Source organism: Trichomycterus rosablanca, chromosome 11, assembly GCF_030014385.1.
Source record: "Trichomycterus rosablanca isolate fTriRos1 chromosome 11, fTriRos1.hap1, whole genome shotgun sequence".
NCBI lineage: Eukaryota > Metazoa > Chordata > Actinopteri > Siluriformes > Trichomycteridae > Trichomycterus > Trichomycterus rosablanca.
In genome coordinates, this window is record NC_085998.1 from 29,802,489 (window position 1) to 29,820,816 (window position 18,328).

The 18,328-nt window shown below is 42.9% G+C and overlaps 1 protein-coding gene across 1 annotated transcript in view; it reads left to right on the forward strand.

The window, feature by feature from the left end:
* The first annotated feature begins 2,560 nt into the window (after positions 1–2,560).
* Positions 2,561–18,328, forward strand: part of megf11 (multiple EGF-like-domains 11) — a 257,142-nt gene continuing 241,374 nt past the window's right edge. Inside the window, exons 1-2 of the mRNA XM_063004150.1 lie at positions 2,561–2,635; positions 14,626–14,752. Coding sequence (XP_062860220.1) covers positions 14,631–14,752 — 122 coding nt within the window. The 5' untranslated portion in view covers positions 2,561–2,635; positions 14,626–14,630. The remainder of the gene's footprint in view (positions 2,636–14,625; positions 14,753–18,328) is intronic.

Sequence of the window (18,328 nt, forward strand, 5' to 3'; positions counted from 1 at the left end):
GTTTTTGGGCACTATCATTTCCCAGGACCTGAAGTGGGAGTATAACATCAACTCCACCATCAAGAAAACCCAACAGAGAATGTTCTTTCTGCGGAAAATGCGAAAGCTGGGACTGCCACAGGAGCTGCTAAGACAATTCTACACTGCGGCCATCGAATCAGTTCTGTGCACTTCCATCACAGTCTGGTTTGGTGCAGCCACAACACAACAAAGGAACAGACTGCAGCGACAGGTGAAGTCAGCTGAAAAAATCATTGGTGCTCCTAAATTATCACTGACTCCTCACACCCTGGACATTACTTTATCCAACCCCTCCCCTCCGGCAGGCGCTATAGATCCATCCACATTAAAACCACCAGATTTAAAAGCAGTTTCTTCCCACAGGCGAGACTAAATAAATAAATGACTGATAATACATAACACGTAAGCGTAAAAATATTAATCTGCTGCCAAATTGACTACACTGTAGTACTCATCCTACATGTTGTGCACTTTACTGTTTTGTAAATATTTCAGATGCTGCTAAATTACATATCTGTATATTGTGTGTATATAATCTTATAGTTTGGATAATTTTTGTGATTTTGTGTTTAATGTTTAATGTATACGTTGCTTGTACACTGTATCGTACCATTACTAGAGAGATACCATCAGCCGGAAACAAATTCCTTGTGTGTATCCACATACCTGGCCAATAAATCTGATTCTGATTCTGATTAGGTGACAGTGCTACCCACTAAGCCACCGTGCCACCCTGTTCACCTAAATCATCATCTTGTTGTTACCTTGTTGCAAGTCTGTAAGACTTGGGTTTGGTTTTGACATATCAATTCGTCCCCTTTTATTATTGTTCATGCCTTCGTTAGCTTATCGGCTAAACTCAATGCAGTGGCCACAGTAATTTGTATTAAAAAGAAACCATGTGTAATTTTTTTTCTGCTTTAAAATGACTTTATTATTTCGTAAATAATAAATGTAAAAAATAAATAATAAGTAAATAAATTTTCTTAACAAATTAACAAGACTATTAATTTGTTAAGACAATTCTGGCACCATTCAGAAACACTGGGATAATTGCAATAATATCGTCTGGCCAGCACACACATCTACACATTTCCCCACCCACTCACTCAATCTGGAACAGCTAGTCTACCTTCTGCATGTCTGGGTAAAGTAGGAGGAAACCAGTTTACGTTTGCTCAGAGAGGAGATCTTGCCAAACTGCAAGGGGTAGCACTCACAAACAACTCCTTTAAACTAGCTTTTTGTGTTTGAAATAAAATAACCAGCTGATTAAACCCGCGTCACGGGCCGTGAAATGAGCCTTTTCCCGTGTAATATAAGCAATTTGCTGTGAAATTTAAAGAAGCTCCAAAATTGGCACCTTGAAGCACAGCTGAAGTTGCTGATCACTTGGACGTGACTGATCACACAAGCAGCTTCTAAGCCAAACCTGCTAGGCTGTGGACAGTGCTACATGTTCCAGCTGCCTCTAATATGCCTCATTGCCTCGCCTGGACGGCATGTTGGCTAAGTGTGTAGTCCACTCACTGTCCACTCTATTAGACACTCCTACCTAGTTGGTCCACCTTGTAGATGTGAAGTCAGAGACGATCGCTCATCTATTGCTGCTGTTTGAGTTGGTCATCTTCTAGACCTTCATCAGTGGTCACAGTTGGCTGGATGTTTTTGGTTGGTGGACTATTCTCAGTCCAGCAGTGACAGTGAGGTGTTTAAAAACTCCATCAGCATTGCTGTGTCTTATCCACTCACTCATACCAGCACAACACACACTAACACACCACCACCATGTCAGTGTCACTGCAGTGCTGAGAATGACCCACCACCCGAATAATACCTGCTCTGTGGGGGTCCTGACCATTACAGAACAGCATGAAAGGGGGCTAACAAAGCATGCAAAGAAACAGATGGACTACAGTCAGTAATTGTAGAACTACAAAGTGCTTCTAAAGGGGTTTTAATGTTATGGCTGATCGGTGTATGATCACATGACAGAACAAAAAGAGACAGAGAGGAAAACAGTAGCCAGTAACTGACCTCAGTATAAATACAAGCACAACCAGTTGTGTAATGAGCCCGCGGAAGGGATGAACCGCTGTGGCAGCCCTTGTAACTGTGGTATTAATACACACGAATAGCATGTTCCTATGCCCTATTGTTGAGGAGCTCGTTGTGGCGCATGCTGTGCAGACGAGCCGCAATAAAACTGCAGGCTCTTATGATAATATGGGTTCTCACCCTAGTGTATCTTCAGGAAGAGATTGAGCCTAGCACCTCATTTTCTCTATTCAGAGAGACGCCGAGTAGACTTCATTTGAAGGATTTAGCAGCTGTTACATTCAGTCCCACTGCTTCTCTGACTGACCCTCTACTCCTGTGTACCTCTTACGTTTATTTGTTATCTCAATTATTCCCTTTGGGCAGTTTGAGCTTTATCTTTCTCAATCAAATGTTGTTTACTCACAGTTGATTACTCTCTGTCTTTCTTTACACTTCTACATCTCTGTTCTCTCTCGCTCTCTCTCTCTCTCTCTCTCTATTCCCAGGTGCATTTTTTTGGGACAAGCTGACTCTCTCCCCTGACCCTCAGGCACAACCGTGTATATAATCACAGGTAGGTAGGATTATTGACAGTATAGAATGTGACAGGCAGCCCTGTGTTGATGGAAAATCTAAAGCACATGTGCTAAAGGCGGTGCCAGTGGTGGTGAATTTATTTTCATAAGACTGACAATAAAAACAGAAAGACAAAAAAGGCGAGGGAGTAAAATGACGTTAAAAAAAGTTGAACTTTTTGATTAAAATAAAGATACAAACTTTTAGATTGGAATTGAAACACAATTAACCATCCTAATGAAACACAAGCACAAATACTCATTAACCATTGGTAAAGTTCTCACTCTCTTTCTCACTTTCTAAGCCGATCATCATAATCAGGGTCACGCGGGTCCTAAAGCCAATCCCAGCTCTTAATTGGCGCAGAAACACCCTGGACAGGGCACCAGTGTTAACACACACACACTCTCTTACTCACTCACTCACTTTCTTAACCGCTTATCCAATCAGGGTCACAGGGGGTGGGGGGGGGTGCTGGAGCCTCTCCCAGTTTTTCAATGGGCTCAAGGTACACAGAAACACCCTGGATGGGGCACCAGTGTTAACACACACACACACACTCAATTTCTTAACCGCTTATCCAATCAGGGTCGCGGTGGGGTGCTGGAGCCTATCCCAGTTTTTCAATGGACGCAAGGCACACAGTAACACCCTGGACCGTGTGCCAGTCCATCGCAGGGCAGACACATATACACACATGTACACCTGACTGCATGTTTTTGGACTGTGGGAGGAAACCCACACAAACACAGGGAGAACATGCAAACTGCACACAGAATGGACTCTGACTGCTACACCTGCGAATTGAACTCAGGACCTTCTTGCTGTGAGGCAACAGTGCTGCCCACCGAGCCACTGTGCCGCCCACACACACACACACACACACACACAAACATCTAAGAGCAATTTTAATATCTCCAGTTAACTTGACTGCATGTCTTTGGACTGTGGGAGGAAACCGGAGCTCCTGGAGGAAACCCACACAGACACAGGGAGAACATGCAAATCTAACCCAGGACCTTCTTGCTGTGAGGCAACGGTGAAACCCAGCGAGCCACCGTGCCACCCACCAGTAAACTCAAATACAGCAGTACCTTGAAACTCAACGTCAGTTGGTTCTGGGAGTGGCGTTGAGTTTAAAAGGTGTTTTAGGAGTTTCAAGGTATTTTTTCCCATAAGACTGTATGGGAAACCTGTTAATGCGTCCTGTGGTCCTGTGGAACTGCATATATTTTAGGCTAATGTAAAATAATGGGGTTGTCTTTTACACACATACTCTGAAAATAACAGAAATAAAAAGCTGATTCTTACCATTTCTCAGAACCTCGAGCTTTAACACAAGTTTAAAAGTGAAACAAGAGGAAAATCCAGCTAAACACAGATACACATGGAGCTGTCAGAGTGAATCTGATGGTTATTCCACACAAATGCAGATTCGTCTCATATGCACACTTTGATGACGTATTACCGCACCGCTCAAGCCGAGCGCTAAACAAAGCGACTGCTCATTGTTAATCTGAAATTAAATAAATACATTTTTTAAAAACCCTAACCCTAACTGAACACATTGAGTTTAAGGGCACAAATTTCTCGACGAAGGGCGAAGTTTCAAAGATTTTGACTTTAGGGGACGTTGAGTTACAAGGTACCGCTGTAGTTAAAACTGAAATATCTTTATTTTGGAGGAATATTATTCTCTATAATATTTATTTACTTTGTTTTTATATGTCTACAGTTCATGTAGAAACTGTAGTGGTGGGTCTGGTTCCACCAGGAAACCTGAGGCGCAACACTGGACACTGCCAATGCATTGCAGGGCTTCATTATCCCATTTTTCATGGCAGATCCTCTCAAGCTTCGGCAGATTTGTTCAGGCTGAATTTGCATGCATGCTGTCACTGTCTGTGAGGGGTTTATGACATTCTTTTTATGTCTGCAGTGCTTCCTTTGTGTACTCAGATTTTCTCCTAACTCTTATAAACATGCAAGTAAGTGAAGTGACTTTAAATTGCCTTTAGGTTTGTGTAAGTAAGTAAGTAAGTAAATGGGTTAGTGGTGCCCTGCAGTAGACTGGCTCTCTATACGGAGTTTATTCCCGTCTTGTGCGCAGTGTTTCTTGTAAGGAAGAAAACACTTCCAAAAGCCTACTTAAATCAGCTTATCATTCACAATTTGCTTTATACACAGGACCCTACTAAATTCACGGAAACTGTGCTTCATTTTAAACAGATTTCACTGATTTTTAAATAAAAGTGCTACATTTCACAGCAGTCATTAATTAACCCTGATAAATTAAATTATAGAATAAATGGAAGCTACAATACACAGCACAACCTAACTTAAAAGTTGAATGTAAACCTAGAACTAGGGTTGGGCGGTATTGCGGTATACCGCGGTATTTAAAAATGGTGACGGTATTTTAAAAAATGTGAAGCGCCAAATTTCTGCTTCAGATCTACCTTGAAAACGGAAGACTTTAAGACCTTCGCGCATGCACAGTAAGGGAGGGGTGGGAGTGGTAGGCGGTTGGAGCTCACTGATTGGTTGTGGGGGTGCTCACTGTTTGAGGTGATAACACAAAAGCTAGGGAGCTCTCTGCATAGGGTGTGTTCAAACACCTAGTGAGCTGCCTTGCTGTCTTACTGCCTACATAGGCAGCTGCCTCAGTAGAGAGGATTCTAATAAGTCAATGACTTATTGTAAGTCAGGTTATTCGAACGCGCTACTTAGACAGCGATTCCATCGGGTTTTGCTTGCTAAGCTAACAGTTAGCATCTTGCCATTCAAAACCATGGGATAAGGTGGCACAACGCGCTGGCATGTCAATATAACATCTGTGTACCGAATACGGTTACATTCACTGACGAGCCCGAACTTGCAAAAAAACACACTTGTGCAAGTTTATACAATATAATATTATCTCTGTGTGTGTGTGTGTGTCGTGCTCACTCTTTGCGATACTAAAAGTGTTTCGGATTTGAATTCCAACAATAAACAGTTTTTATAATGACTGATTAATTCCCCGTACTGATGTGAAGCAGAATGGGTGTATTACAGCCGATAAGAACGCCACAAAAATGAAAACATATATATATATATATACAGTGTATCACAAAAGTGAGTACACCCCTCACATTTCTGCAGATATTTAAGTATATCTTTTCATGGGACAACACTGACAAAATGACACTTTGACACAATGAAAAGTAGTCTGTGTGCAGCTTATATAACAGTGTAAATTTATTCTTCCCTCAAAATAACTCAATATACAGCCATTAATGTCTAAACCACCGGCAACAAAAGTGAGTACACCCCTAAGAGACTACACCCCTAAATGTCCAAATTGAGCACTGCTTGTCATTTTCCCTCCAAAATGTCATGTGATTTGTTAGTGTTACTAGGTCTCAGGTGTGCATAGGGAGCAGGTGTGTTCAATTTAGTAGTACAGCTCTCACACTCTCTCATACTGGTCACTGAAAGTTCCAACATGGCACCTCATGGCAAAGAACTCTCTGAGGATCTTAAAAGACGAATTGTTGCGCTACATGAAGATGGCCAAGGCTACAAGAAGATGCCAACACCCTGAAACTGAGCTGCAGCACAGTGGCCAAGATCATCCAGCGTTTTAAAAGAGCAGGGTCCACTCAGAACAGACCTCGCGTTTGTCGTCCAAAGAAGCTGAGTGCACGTGCTCAGCGTCACATCCAACTGCTGTCTTTGAAAGATAGGCGCAGGAGTGCTGTCAGCATTGCTGCAGAGATTGAAAAGGTGGGGGGTCAGCCTGTCAGTGCTCAGACCATACGCCGCACACTACATCAAATTGGTCTGCATGGCTGTCACCCCAGAAGGAAGCCTCTTCTGAAGTCTCTACACAAGAAAGCCCACAAACAGTTTGCTGAAGACATGTCAACAAAGGACATGGATTACTGGAACCATGTCCTATGGTCTGATGAGACCAAGATTAATTTGTTTGGTTCAGATGGTCTCAAGCATGTGTGGCGGCAATCAGGTGAGGAGTACAAAGATAAGTGTGTCATGCCTACAGTCAAGCATGGTGGTGGGAATGCCATGGTCTGGGGCTGCATGAGTGCAGCAGGTGTTGGGGAGTTACATTTCATTGAGGGACACACGAACTCCAATATGTACTGTGAAATACTGAAGCAGAGAATGATCCCCTGCCTCCGTAAACTGGGTCGCAGGGCAGTGTTCCAGCATGATAATGACCCCAAACACGCCTCTAAGACAACCACTGCTTTATTGAAGAGGCTGAGGGTAAAGGTGATGGACTGGCCAAGCATGTCTCCAGACCTAAACCCAATAGAACATCTTTGGGGCATCCTCAAGCGGAAGGTGGAGGAGCGCAAAGTCTCGAATATCCGCCAGCTCCGTGATGTCGTCATGGAGGAGTGGAAAAGCATTCCAGTGGCAACCTGTGAAGCTCTGGTAAACTCCATGCCCAGGAGAGTTAAGGCAGTTCTAAGAAATAATGGTGGCCACACAAAATATTGACACTTCAGGAACTTTCACTAAGGGGTGTACTCACTTTTGTTGCCGGTGGTTTAGACATTAATGGCTGTATATTGAGTTATTTTGAGGGAAGAATAAATTTACACTGTTATATAAGCTGCACACAGACTACTTTTCATTGTGTCAAAGTGTCATTTTGTCAGTGTTGTCCCATGAAAAGATATACTTAAATATCTGCAGAAATGTGAGGGGTGTACTCACTTTTGTGATACACTGTATATATATATAATGGCTCCCAGAGATGCGACTCGGTTCATTTGAAAGAGCCGTTCAATAGAATCGGATCGCTTGCGAACGACCCATTACTAACAGAGAGACGTCCGCAACCAGCCCCCCGCTCGCGGTAATACCGTATACCGCGGTATTTTCTGAAGACGGTATGACGGTATGAAAATCGGCAATATCGCCCAACCCTACCTAGAACATTCAGCTTCATGTTCTGTCTCCAAGCATCCGAGTATTGTTTTCAGCTCCTTTACACTTCGACATCTGGGACATTTTGACTAAGCGATTGCTAACTGAATTGCTGTAGGATTGCTAGGACTGCCTGATTGTGCACATTAATTATTAAACATGAGACACTTGGTATGACACTTGCTACGTGATGAAAAACGTAAAATTGATAAACACTAACCTTACATTTGGAATTTCACAGCAAATTTATGGCCGTGAATTAGGTGGGGCCTTACTAATTTAAAGCTTGATTACCTAGGGCAGAGGTGTCAAACTCATTTTCACAGAGGGCCACATCTGCATTATGGTGGCCCTCAAGGGGCCGATTGCAACGTATCCTGCTGTGATTGCAGTCTGCCTTTTAAGTCTTGAACAGTTTGTTGGTTTTTCTGGAGGCTAAATTCTGTGTTTAATGTCAACATGCCAAAAGTATACTGTATATTTATAATGTATATCTACATTTATATTGTACTCCTTTACCACAGACACGGCCTCATAACACAAGAGACGTACCGTTTTTTCTTCTTGAAGCACAATCTTGTATTCACTGTCCCATCTTTCATTAAATTCTCGTCCTTCTGCTTCAATTTTCTCTTCTTGTACATTTTGAGATTATTTGTAAATATTTCTCAACATCACTTGTTGGAAAACCGCCTCAGTTAAACGCTGATGTGGAAACACTGCCATCTAGTGGTGGGATGCGGTCACTTGTGAATCACAAAATCAGCATGCATTGTGGGAGATGCAGTTTATGTACGATTTTATAGTGTATTTTAAGACAATCGTACATCTTTTAAGCCCTCGCAGGCTACATAAAATGACGTGGTGGGCCGGATTTGGCCCGCGGGCCTTGAGTTTGACACATGTGACCTAGGGTTCGAATTAGTAAAAATTAATAAATGAACAAATAAATCAAATTTAGAGTGAATTTGATGGGTTTTTCTTTTTCTTTTTACAGTTTATTAGCAATCCTAATAAGAAGTAAAAAAAAATCAATTCCTGATCACATGTAGGCTTAGTAACAGGAAAATACGTGAATTACTCTAACACACCTGTGAATCACATGGAGTTTGTCCTTTTAACAGCCTGTTCAGGATCCGTGTCTGAAGTCCAGGCAGACAAAGATCTGACGTAGAATAAGGTCCTTTCCAGATTCGTTCCTCGTTTTTTTTCCCACCCAGACTCAATCTTTTACAATCAGTTTCTATTAGGATCATTCACTCTTCAAGAGGAAGCGTGCAGTAATTTGATGTCAGGGCCCTCATTAGTGTATCCCACTTAAACCCATGAACAGAGCACGATATGTCACATTCACACAAATCACAAATGTCAGGGGGATGACTATGACATCAGATGCATTTTGATTACAGACTGACTGATCAAATATACAGTGGATTTACAAAGCATTTTGACCCTTTGACCTCTTGGTGGATTTTGGGAATTGTTGTGATCTGGTCTAGGGGTAAGCAAGCTGTAACATAGATGAAACTGAAACTTACAACTTTGTATAAAATGTATTTTTATATAAAATATTAAAATATAAATTTTTTATCTAGTTGTATCCAATTACCGATTGCACAACGTTTCCCCTCTACCAATGCTACCCTCCACTGCTAACTGAGAAGCACCGCAACTGACACACTCCCCCCCCCCCCCCGACACGTGTGCAGTACCGACTGCCTCTTTTTACCTGCACAAGGCGAGTTCATATGCGGATCCCCCCCCACCCCCCCCGACACGTGTGCAGTACCGACTGCCTCTTTTTACCTGCACAAGGCGAGTTCATATGCGGATCAGCTTTTTGTACAGAGAGACACCCTGATCAACGCATTATTCCTTGACTCTGCGCAGGCGCCATCAATCAGCCAGCAGAGGTCATAATTGCATCAGTTATGAGGAGCCCTGGTACGCCTTCCCACCCTGTGTGAACAACAGCCAATTGTTGTTCATGTAGGCACCCCACCCAGCCGGATGGCAGAGCTCTGGTGTGCTAGACGCAACAAAAGCGAGGGAACATTTACAGGAGTATCAAACTATACATTTTACATATACACACAAAATTATACACAACCAATTTAATCAGAATGGACACAAACAATAGCAGGGGAGTGAACATTAGCGGCAACAACAACAACAGAGACAACAGTTTAGACTTCGACATCTTGGACATTTTCTCTAACCGATTGCTAGTGTAACCGAGCGTCTTTAGAGTTTGCTGAGTTTATAAAGTAATAGACTGTACATTGACAAACTATTGGGAGCATAATACTTAACTGGCTTGTTCTTTACTTGAGGCGCAGCACAGACTACACAGAGAGATGATCACGTGTGTAGAGAGGCACACTTACAGGTATCCGTTGATTATGGAATCCCCAAAGGGACAAAATACACTCAATACATAAACACATACATCAAACATTGTGAGCACACTACACCACAGAAAAGTCTGTTACACTAACTTAATTGCCGTATGATTGCTAGGACCGCCTCATATTGCATATTGCGCCTCATATTTCATACACTATGAATAAAAAATGTTAAACCACTAGACATAAACCCTAAATCTGTGATGCAGTTTTCATGGCTGTGAATTAGGTAAGGCAGTACTTATAATTCTTACTTATCTCCCTGTCCCTGCTGCGGACAAGCACTTCGATATCATGATGCTGCCACCACCACGTTTCACTATATGGATAAGCCAGGGATAAGCCATAGGAATTGCTCGTCATAGCAAGCGTTAACTTTGGGTCCTACCAGACCTAGAGAATGTTTTTCCTTCCTCATTAGTCTTTTACATGCCGTTTAGCAAACAACAAGTGGGCTGTCAGATGCCTTTTATTTTACAGTGGCTTCGGTCTTGTAACTCTGCCATACAGGGCTGATTTATGCAGACGGTCTGTCCAACAGGTCCCCCCCTTATATCTGCACAGGATTTTTTTTTGCCTGGGTGGTTTCCTGGATGAATTCCTGGAAGGTTGTGCCAAGGTTCTAATGTTTCACAATAAATGTTTTATATTTTTTGTGGGTAGCACTGGCATGTTCTCCCGTGTCCGCGTGGGTTTCCTCCGGGTGCTCCGGTTTCCCCCCACAGTCCTAAGACATGCAAGTGAGGTGAATTGGAGATACTATATTGTCCATGACTGTGTTGGATATAACCTTGTGAACTGATGAACCTTGTGTAATGAGTAACTACCGTTTCTGTTATGAATGTAACCAAAGTGTTAAACATGACGTTAAAATCCTAATTAACAAACAAACAAACAATATTTTTGCCTGAGTTATGCCTTGTCACAATTTGATCCCAGACATCTACAGACAATTCTTTAAACTTTATGATATTTTTACTGACCTTGCAGTGTAAATTGTACGCTTGTTTCTCTTCTTGGTAAATCAATTCAAATTGTGTCAGGTTCTTGACACGTCTCAAGGATAATTAAAGCAAACAGGATCACCTTGTCACAATATGAAGAGCCACAGCAAAAGGACTGAATATTTTTGTAATTAAGAATAAGAGATTTATTTGTCATTATGGGTGATTAGGTGTAGACTGATGGCTAAAATATATATTAGTTTAAAATCACATTCACAAAACAATAAAGTGTGCAAAATGTCAAGGGATCTGAATGCTTTCTGTATCAAGTGTATATTAGATAAAGCACATGTCCATCTCTTTGTTTCTACACTCACTGTCCATCGTATCAGCTCCACTTACCATATAGAAGCACTTTGTAGTTCTACAATTACTGACTGTAGTCCATCTGTTTCTCTGCATGCGTTGTTAGCCCCCTTTCATGCTGTTCTTCAATGGTCAGGACCCCCACAGGACCACTACAGAGCAGGTATTATTTAGGTGGTTGATGATTCTCATCTCAGCACTGCAGTGACACTGACATGGTGGTGTGTTAGTGTGTGTTGTGCTGGTATGAGTGGATCAGACACAGCAGCGCTGCTGGAGTTTTTAAACACCTCACTGTCACTGCTGGACTGAGAATAGTCCACCAACCAAAAATATCCAGCCAACAGTTCCCAGTGGGCAGCGTCTTGTGACCATTGATGAAGGTCTAGAAAATGACCAACTCAAGCAGCAGCAATAGATGAACGATCGTCTCTGACTTTACATCTACAAGGTGGATTTTTTATCCACTCATACCAGCACAACACACACTAACACACCACCACTATGTCAGTGTCACTGCAGTGCTGAGACTGATCATATAATACGTACTCTGTAGTGGTCCTGTGGGGGTCCTGACCATTGACGAACAGGGTGAAAGCATGTTAAAAAAGTATGTAGATAAACAGATGGACTACAGTTAGTAATTGTAGAACTACAAAGTGCTTCTATATGGTTTATAAGTGGAGCTGATAAAATGGACAGTGAGTTTAGAAGCAAGGAGGTGGTTTTAATGTTATAACTAATCAGTGTATATAATAGATGAAGCTGCAATAATAATTTTTGTGGATGAATACCTGCTCATGCGGCATATGTTGTTTTGCAAGTTGCGATCGTACTCAGGGGACGTGCTCAACATCGGATTTTTCCAGTCTCACGTTTATATTGTCTTACAAGTTTACCAGCAGTGTGTATTCAACTGACCAAGCCTGTGAAACCCACCTGGGAAAACATATTGCTCCATTAGCATTTTGGTGTAATAGAGTTGCAGCCGTTCTCTGCTGACTCGGTGCAAAAAAGTCCTAATGCATTATAAGTACAGAGCTGAGGGGTGCGAATAAATGAGCCATCCGAGTGCAGAAGGTAACACGTCTCTAACCCCTGCCTCATTAGATGAACTGGTATTCGTGGAAATAAAAGGCAATGGATTTTCTGTCACTTCTGAATGAAATACAAACCTGTAAGTGACCAGATGTGTGATAGCCCATGTTATTAAAAGGAACACACAAGAAGCTCAGACATCCGTATACAGCGATAAACAAAGGTCTGTCCCTGCTATGTCAGTCATATCAGTGGCCATGCTCCTGAACTGACCAATCACTGTCCTGAATGACGGGCCTAGTAGATATCAAAACACTGAGTGCAATTCACATCTGGTTGTTTTTTTGCATCTATTGTGATATATCTTTGTAGGTTAACAGGTAAATGTTTCTAGTGCTCGGGTGGTGCGGCGGCTTATTACACTAGCCCACCACTGCTGATATCAGCAGTGCTATCAGTCGATTGGATGTCTACACAGACATAATTGGTTATGTCTATTGGAGGGCAGGCATGCCCAGTATTTCCCAGTGGAACCGGATTTGCTTGTTTCTTGTTATGGGGTCGGCATTTCCGGCTTCTTCCCGTTAGGGGTCGCCGGTGGGATTTGGCACAGTTTTACGCCGGATGCCCTTCCTGACACAACCCTCCCTATATATCCGGGCTTGGGACCGGCACTACAATGCACTCGTTCACGCACCCCAGCGGCTAGGTAACTATGGGACAATTCAGTGTCTCCATTTAGCCTAGCGGCATGTCTTTGGACTGTGGGAGGAAACCGGGGCACCCGGAGGAAACCCACGCAGACACGGAAAGGACCCGGACCACCCCATCCGGGGATCGAACCCAGGACCTTCTCGCTGTGAGGCGACAGTGCTACCCACTTAGCCACCGTGCCACCTCATAACCTGGATAAAGTGATTGCTGGAAAATGCCAAAACCTAAAATAATCTTTCTTAACAAGGCTGTAACATAAATAATGGCACTGTACACCGACCAGGCATAACATTATGACCACTGACAGGTGAAGTGAATAACACTGATTATCTCATCACAACACCTGTTAGTGGGTGGGATATATTAGGCAGGAGTTGAACATTTTATCCTCAAAGTTGATGTTAGAAGCAGGAAAAATGGACAAGCGTAAGGATTTGAGCGAGTTTGACAAGGGCCACATTGTGATGGCTAGACGACTGGGTCAGAGCATCTCCAAAACTGCAGCTCTTGTGGGGTGTTCCCGGTCTATAGTGGTCAGTATCTATTAAAAGTGGTCCAAGGAAGGAACAGTGGTAAACCAGCGACAGGGTCATAGGCATCCAAGGCTCATTGATGTATGTGGGGAGCGAAGGCTGGTCCGTGTGGTCTGATCCAACAGCAAGCTTCTGTAGCTCAAATTGCTGAAGTAGTTCATGCTGTTTGTTGTGTATATGGCTGCATAGCTGCAGACCGGTCAGGGTGCCCATGCTGACCCCTGTCCACCTCCAAAAGCACCAACAATGGGCACGTGAGCATCGGAACTGGACCACAAAGCAGTCGAACAAGGTGGCCTGGTCTGATGAATCACGTTTTCTTTTACATCACGTGGATGGCCGGGTTACCTGGGGAACACATGGTACCAGGATGCACCATGGGAAGAAGGCAAGCCGGCGGAGGCAGTGTGATGCTTTGGGCAGTGTTCTGCTGGGAAACCTTGGGTCCTGCCATCCATGTGGATGTTACTTTGACACGTACAACCTACCTAAGCATTGTTGCAGACCATGTACAGCCTTTCATGGAAACCGTGTAGATGGTTTGAGGAGCACAACAACCAGTTTGAGGTGTTGACTTGGCCTCCAAATTCCCCAGATCTCAATCCAATCGAGCATCTGTGTGATGTGCTGGACAAACAAGTCCGATCCATGGAGGCCCCACCTCACAACTTACAGGAGTTAAAGGATCTGCTGCTAACATCTTGGTGCCAGATACCACAGCACACCTTCAGGGGTTTAGTGGAGTCCATGCCTTGAAGAGTCAGGGCTGTGTTGGCAGCAAAAGGGGGACCAACTCAATATTTGGAAGGTGGTCATAATGTTATGCCTGATCGGTGTATAAGTATAAGACACTAATTGGGTCCAAATTTATTAATACAATTCCAGATATTAAAATGTCCTTTACTCACATTAGGATTCATTTGTTTCAGTGTTTTATAGAAGTGCAGTAACAGCAAATATTGTAACATAAATAATTATGACTCTTGAACGTCTCATTCACGTATACAATCATCTTCTTTTCTTTCTCGCTATCTAAATATAACTCAGGAGTGATGATGGCATCTGGACAGACCTCCCTTTTGTTCCATCCTATCATGCTGGCTGGACTGCTGCTCATTACCAGCGTGTGCAGTCTAAACCCAGATGACCCCAACGTCTGCAGTCACTGGGAAAGGTGAGAAACATACACACACACACACACACACACACACACACATACACAAATACACTGATCAGCCATAACATTGAAACCACCCCCTTGTTTCTACACTCACTGTTCACGTTATCAGCTACAATTACTGACTGTAGTCCATCTGTTTCTCTACATACTTTTTTAGCCTGCTTTCACCCTGTTCTTCAATGGTCAGGACCCCCACAGGACCACTACAGAGCAGATATTATTTGGTTGGTGGATCATTCTCAGCACTGCAGTGACACTAACATGGTGGTGGTGTGTTAGTGTGTGTTGTGCTGGTATGAGTGGATCAGACACAGCAGCACTGCTGCAGTTTTTATATACCGTGTCCACTCCCTGTCCACTCTATTAGACACCCCTACCTAGTCGGTCCACCTTGTAGATGTAAAGTCAGAGACGATCGCTCATCTATTGCTGCTGTTTGAGTTGGTCATCTTCTAGACCTTCATCAGTGGTCACAGGACACTGCCCACGGGGCTCTGCTGCATGGATATTTTTGGTTGGTGGACTATTCTCAGTCCAGCAGTAACAGTGAGGTGTTTAAAAACTCCAGCAGCGCTGCTGTGTCTGATCCACTCATACCAGCACAACACACACTAACACACCACCACCATGTCAGTGTCACTGCAGTGCTGAGAATGATTCACCACCCAAATAATACCTGCTCTGTAGTGGTCCAGCATGAAAGGGGGCTAACAAAGCATGCAGAGAACAGATGGACTACAGTCAGTAATTGTAGAACTACAACGTTCTTCTACATGGTAAGTGGAGCTGTAGAAACAAGGAGGTGGTTTTAATGTTATGGCTGATCGGTGTATAGGCTCAATGCCTAATTTCTTACAGCCAAACTCAGTAATAAGAGGACGCGCCAGCACTCTGTGTATGCAGTGCATGTGTTTACATCCGTATGGCATATTCTGAAGTTGGCAAACTTCACCCAGCTTCTGAGAGTTTTAGCAGATTTCCTCATGTTCCCGATCGTATCGATATTTTGAGACAGTTGACAGGACGTGAAGGACAGCGTTTGAGGAGTGTTGATTTGGGGATGCTTGCCAGCCTATAGAGATCACTTACAATCAGTAAATGCTCAGGACAGTATTGATCTGCTTAAGCTGAGGCATCCTTCGGGAGAGAGATGAGGACAGAGACAAAAGATGGTATGTGTGTGAGAGTAAAGATACATCGCTAAAAAAAAATTGAAACAGGCCCCCGAATTGATCAATGCACTCTGCCCTAATCAATCTTTGCAGGCATATTGCTGGAATAATTATGAGTTCTTCAAGGTAGTGTCAGCTATGAAAAATAAGCCGAAATTATTTCCTCCACAGAATGGTAGAGAGGACCGGGCTCACATAGTAGCTTAATAAGAGAGAACATTTTATGAATTCTAGACAGTTTGTTGGTTGCAATTTAGTGAAAAATTGGCTATAAAATGTTTTTTTAAAGACAAGCATTTGTCATTGTTCAGACGTGTGGAACAACGAGTTAAAGTTAGGTTCTACATTCATTTTATCTACATTGTGTTTTTACAATGGAATGATACTAAATAAATGTAGCAAAGTGAGGAAGAGGAAGACTAGGGCTGTTCAATAGGACACTAAGGACCGTGTATTCTGGAAAAGTCAAAAACCTCTTTTTTTTTTACTAAATGATTAAACCTAAAATACTTTATAAATGAAGTTACTTTGTGAGTTCTAAAGAAATATACACTGATCAGCCATAACATTAAAACCACCTCCTTGTTTCTACACTCACTTTCCATTTGATCAGCTCCACTTACCATATGTGGTCCATCTGTTTCTCTACAAACCATTTTAACCTGCTTTCACCCTGTTCTTCAATGGTCAGGACCCCCACAAGACCACCACAGAGCAGGTATTATTTAGGTGGTGAATGATTCTCAGCACTGCAGTGACACTGACATGGTGGTGGTGTGTTAGTGTGTGTTGTGCTGGTATGAGTGGATCAGACACAGCAGCGCTGCTGGAATTTTTACATACCGTGTCCACTCACTGTCCACTCTATTAGACACTCCTACCTAGCTGGTCCACCTTATAGATGTAAAGTCAGAGGCGATCGCTCATCTATTGCTGCTGTTTGAATTGGTCATCTTCTAGACCTTCATCAGTGGTCACAGGACGCTGCCCACAGGGTGCTGTTGGCTGGATATATTTTTGGTTGGTGGACTATTTTAAGTCCAGCAGTAACAGTGAGGTGTTTAAAAACTTCAGCAGGGCTGCTGTGTCTTATACCAGCACAACACACACTAACACACCACCACCATCACCGTCAGTGTCACTGCAGTGCTGAGAATGACCCACCTCCCAAATACTTCCTACTCATGAAAGGGGGCTAACAAAGCATGCAGAGAAACAGATGGACTACAGTCAGTAATTGTAGAACTACAAAGTGCTTCTATGTGGTAAGTAGAGCTGATAAAATGGACAGAGTGTAGAAACAAGAAGGTGGTTTTAATGTTATGGCTGATTGGTGTACATCAGATTGCCAAAAACTGGACACGCCTCCTAATAAATAAGCTTACGGTTTACACCCATTGCTTACAGGTGTATTAAATCAACGATATACAATATGCAATATGATTGCATTTGATGATATCAAAGTTCTTTCCATCCCATCATGACTGTTCCCCTGTTTAAAAAGCAAGGTCTATAAGTACTTGATTTAATGACTGTGGTGTGGAGTAACTCCAGTGGTCCACACAGACCCCCGACCTCCACTTTATTAAACACCTTTGGCATGAATTGGAATGTTCTTTGGAATCCAAGCCTTCCAGTCCAAAAACATATGTGCTTGTGCTTACAACATTTATATAGACTGAACAGAGAAATATTCCCACAGATACACACAAGGTGGACAACTGTATACTTACACCGACTAGGCATAACATTATGACCACTGACAGGTGAAGTGAATAACACTGATTATCTCTTCATCATGGCACCTGTTAGTGGGTGGGATATATTAGGCAGCAAGTGAACATTTCATCCTCAAAGTTGATGTGTTAGAAGCAGGAAAAATGAACAAGCGTAAGGATTTGAGCGAGTTTGACAAGGGCCAAATTGTGATGGCTAGACGACTGGGTCAGAGCATCTCCAAAACTGCAGCTCTTGTGGAGTGTTCCCGGTCTGCAGTGGTCAGTATCTGTCAAAAGTGGTCCAAGGAAGGAACAGTGGTAAACCGACGACAGGGTCATGGGCGGCCGAGGCTCACTGATGCACGTGGGGAGTCCGATCCAACAGACGAGCTACTGTAGCTCAAATTGCTGAAGAAGTTAATGCTGGTTCTGATAGAAAGGTGTCAGAATACACAGTGCATCACAGTTGCAGGGCTGTTTTGGCAGCAAAAGGGGAACCAACACAATATTAGGAAGGTGGTCATAATGTTATGCCTCATCTGTGTATGTATTTATTTACTTTATAAGGATTTTAACATCATGGTTTTCACATTCACGACGGACGGGTAGTTACAGGTTACACAACATTCATCAGTTCAATTTTGTATCTCCAATTCAATTGGACTGTGGGAGGAAACCGG